This window comes from Platalea leucorodia, assembly GCF_965183815.1.
Source record: "Platalea leucorodia genome assembly, contig: HAP1_HAP1_SCAFFOLD_66, whole genome shotgun sequence".
Lineage (NCBI taxonomy): Eukaryota > Metazoa > Chordata > Aves > Pelecaniformes > Threskiornithidae > Platalea > Platalea leucorodia.
In genome coordinates, this window is record NW_028121447.1 from 33,704 (window position 1) to 37,155 (window position 3,452).

Below are 3,452 nucleotides of genomic sequence, written 5' to 3' on the forward strand. Positions count from 1 at the left end.
TAAGATTCAGCTGCCCTCAATTAGGTCAGACAATTAGAGTGCAAGGGATGCACTTGACAAAACTGCCATTCTACTTGAAGGACATGTAGAAAATACAGCTGATGGAGAACAGGGAGACTTAGGTCTCCCTATGGCACATGGCTCCATTTGGTCAGCTGAAGACTTCTGTACGCTGCCCAGGACATAAGGAATATCTACAGGTTCAGTTGTCCTACATGTGGGGATCTGCTGTCATTCCACCTGGCACATTTAATTTCCCACCAGCCTCTAAGAAGTGTCCCCCAGATGCTGCCCTGTCTCTCTGCATTGCTCCATTAGAGCTTGCAGTTACCTGCACATATCCTGGACCACCTCCTGAACCTCAAATGTCACCAGGTGTTTGTGTCTGAACAGCTCACTCCTGGTCTCCATCTCCAGTAATTAGCATGGGAGCTGAGACAAGAAGCTCACATGCAGGTGCCTGTTTTGCGCACACCTGAACTATGCAAGAGGAATCCCAGCTCCTGGGGGTTGTGGTCTGCAAGGGAGGGAGCTGAGACCCCTTCCAGCCCCAGGACCACAGACCCAGGATGAGATGCCTCAGTTGACTCTGCTGAATCCCTTCCCTCAGCAGGGGTAAAAGAGATCCCTCCCTGTCACTGTCTGGGTGTCCTGCCTAATGATGGGACAAGAAAAAGTGATTATAGGACCTAACTCTGTCTCTGGTAAGAGAAATTACACTGCTGGGAGTAAGCCTCTCTCCCCAGCTGAGGGAGGGAACATCAGTGATTCCTTCAATTGGTTTCACAGCAGGTTCCCCTGGAGCCCCAGGGACACCTGGAGGGAGCCCAGAGGGGCAGAGAAAGTGCTGCCTTGGGCTGGGCCTCTGCTGCTGAGCTGGGCTGGGCTCCTGGGATGGAGGGAGCTGCTGGCAAGTGGGCAGCCCTGCAGAGAGACAGCTCTGCCCAGGAGCAGCTCCTCTGCAAAGCGCAGCAGTTCTGGGGGCACTGCCTGCAGGCACCGAGGGGAGAGGAGCGAGACAGAGAGAGAAGGCAATCTGGAGTGGGAGGAGAGCTGAGTGTTCACTGTGGGAGAAATGTTCACAGCCCTTGACACAGTAAGTCTCTGGATGCAGGGCAACGCAGCTGTGGTTCCTGGAAAGATCTCCTAAAGCTGGCACATAACCGCAGCTTATGCAATCTGTCAAGAGGGCTCTCAGTGGTTCTCTAGCATAGAGGAGGAGGATGTGTTCCAGAGCGGGGCTTCCCTGCTGCACCATCAGAGGGACAGGGCATGGCGTTTCCCTTCTCCTGGCAACGGCTTCAGAAGTGTGAAGGTGGGTGTGCAGCCAGGGGTGCCCAGGACCATCCTTCAGAGCAGGTCCCTGCACCCCAGGGGCTGTGTGCTGGGGCAGGGACTCTGCCGCCTGCCAGGGTCAGCACTCAGCCTGCCCAGGGAGCTGCCCATGGCGCTGTGGGGAGAAGCTGTGGGTGGAAGGAGTGACCCCTGGCAGGGCAGGGTCCTTCTGCAGTGGAGAGGGTGCTGCGTGGCTCATGGCTGCTCACAGCTCCAGATCATTTCTAAAGGCATTTCTGAGGTGATTGAGGGCTGGGTGGGCAGTGAGAGATGGGAATTTATTCCTCCACTCTGGAGAAGGCACTGAGACCCCGGTTCTGGTTAGGACTTCTCTGAGCTGCTCCTGAGCCCCTGCACACACAGAGATGCCCCTGGGCAGTGCTTTGCTGCCAAGAAGGGTCTGCAGGGCAGAGCTGAGCTCACAGCGGGTTGGATGGAGTCTGAGAGCACTGACAGGGAGGAGACGTGGGCACAGAGAAACAGCTCCTAGCACTGACAGCTCCAGGCAGCAGATACGGGCAGGGAGTGAGAGGGGAGCTGCTACCAGAAATGCTGGGGGAAGGAGGATTCAGGCACCTCCCTGACATCCCCTGCCATGCCAGACACGTTCCCCAGAGCAAGCCCCTGGTCTCCTCTCTGACACAGCAGAGCACTAGGAAAAATGGCATACATTTTGTTCAGAGTAGTCTAATCTCAACATTTGACTGTCTTTTCCTTCATGGACAGTGCTGATGCCCAGCAGGACCAGATGTGCAATGGCAGCTCCATCACCCAGTTCCTCCTCCTGGCATTTGCAGACACACGGGAGCTGCAGCTCCTGATCTTCTGGCTCATCCTGGGCATCTACCTGGCTGCCCTCCTGGGAAACAGCCTCATCATCACCACTGTAGCCTGTGACCGCCGTCTCCACACCCCCATGTACTTCTTCCTCCTCAACCTCTCCCTCATCGACCTGGGCTCCATCTCCACCACACTCCCCAAGTCCATGGCCAATTCCCTGTGGGACACCAGGGACATCTCCTACTTGGGATGTGCTGCCCAGCTCTTTCTGTTAACCTTTTTTATCATAGCAGAATTGTATCTTCTCACTGTGATGGCCTATGACCGCTGCATTGCCGTCTGCAAACCTCTGCACTATGGGACCCTCCTGGGCAGCAGAGCTTGTGTCCACATGGCAGCAGCTGCCTGGGGCACTGCATTTCTCAATGCTGTCCTGCACACTGCCAATACATTTTCACTACCCCTCTGCCAAGGCAATGCTGTGGACCAGTTCTTCTGTGAAATCCCCCAGATCCTCAAGCTCTCCTGCTCAGATGCCTACCTCAGGGAAGTGGGGCTTCTTGTGGTTAGTGCCTGTTTAGCATTTGGGTGTTTTGTTTTCCTTGTGGTGTCCTATGTGCAGATCTTCAGGGCCGTGCTGAGGATCCCCTCTGAGCAGGGACGGCACAAAGCCTTTTCCACGTGCCTCCCTCACCTGGCTGTGGTCTCCCTTTATGTCAGCACTGGCATATTTGCCTCCCTCAAGCCCTCCTCCATCTCCTCCCCAATTCTAAATCTGGTGGTGGCAGTGCTGTACTCGGTGGTGCCTCCAGCAGTGAACCCCATCATCTACAGCATGAGGAACCAGGAGCTCAAAGGTTCCCTGAAGAAACTTATGACTGGATGGTTTTAAGCAGCAATGAACTGCCCATCTTCTTCTGCAAATCTCATTGCACTCATAATGGAACTCCTTACAGGCTGAGACTTTCTTTGGTACTTTGTTTTTAGCCTTTCTTAGTTGTAATAATGCTGTCCACAAAAAAGTGCCTTTCTTCCTCGTGCTTCTGTTTCAATATCCACCTGTTTTTTGTGATCCACGGACTGTGTACATGAGGAGCCATGCTCTCTGTGTCTTTAAACAAAATAAACGACCCTGCAGCGACTTGTTTTCTAAGATCCTTCTCCTCAGACCTTTGTAAAGCTGCAGGTGGAGTACCTTGGTGCAGAGGTGGAGAGGAAAAACAGCCCTGGCACAGCAGCACTGCCAGGGAGCACCAGTTCTTGGTCTTTCCCAAGCTGCTCTCTTTCCACTTCCACTTTCTCTTTCTCCTTCTTAGCCCTTGTGTTGGTGCACGGTT

The 3,452-nt window shown here is 54.1% G+C and overlaps 1 protein-coding gene across 1 annotated transcript; it reads left to right on the forward strand.

The window, feature by feature from the left end:
• Positions 1–2,251: 2,251 nt before the first annotated feature.
• LOC309603377 (olfactory receptor 14A16-like) lies at positions 2,252–3,007 on the forward strand (the record flags this gene model as incomplete). The annotated part of the gene is made up of 1 exon (XM_082338241.1): positions 2,252–3,007. One exon carries the CDS (start codon positions 2,252–2,254, stop codon positions 3,005–3,007), a length of 756 nt encoding a protein of 251 aa, XP_082194367.1.
• Between the last annotated feature and the right edge of the window lie 445 nt (positions 3,008–3,452).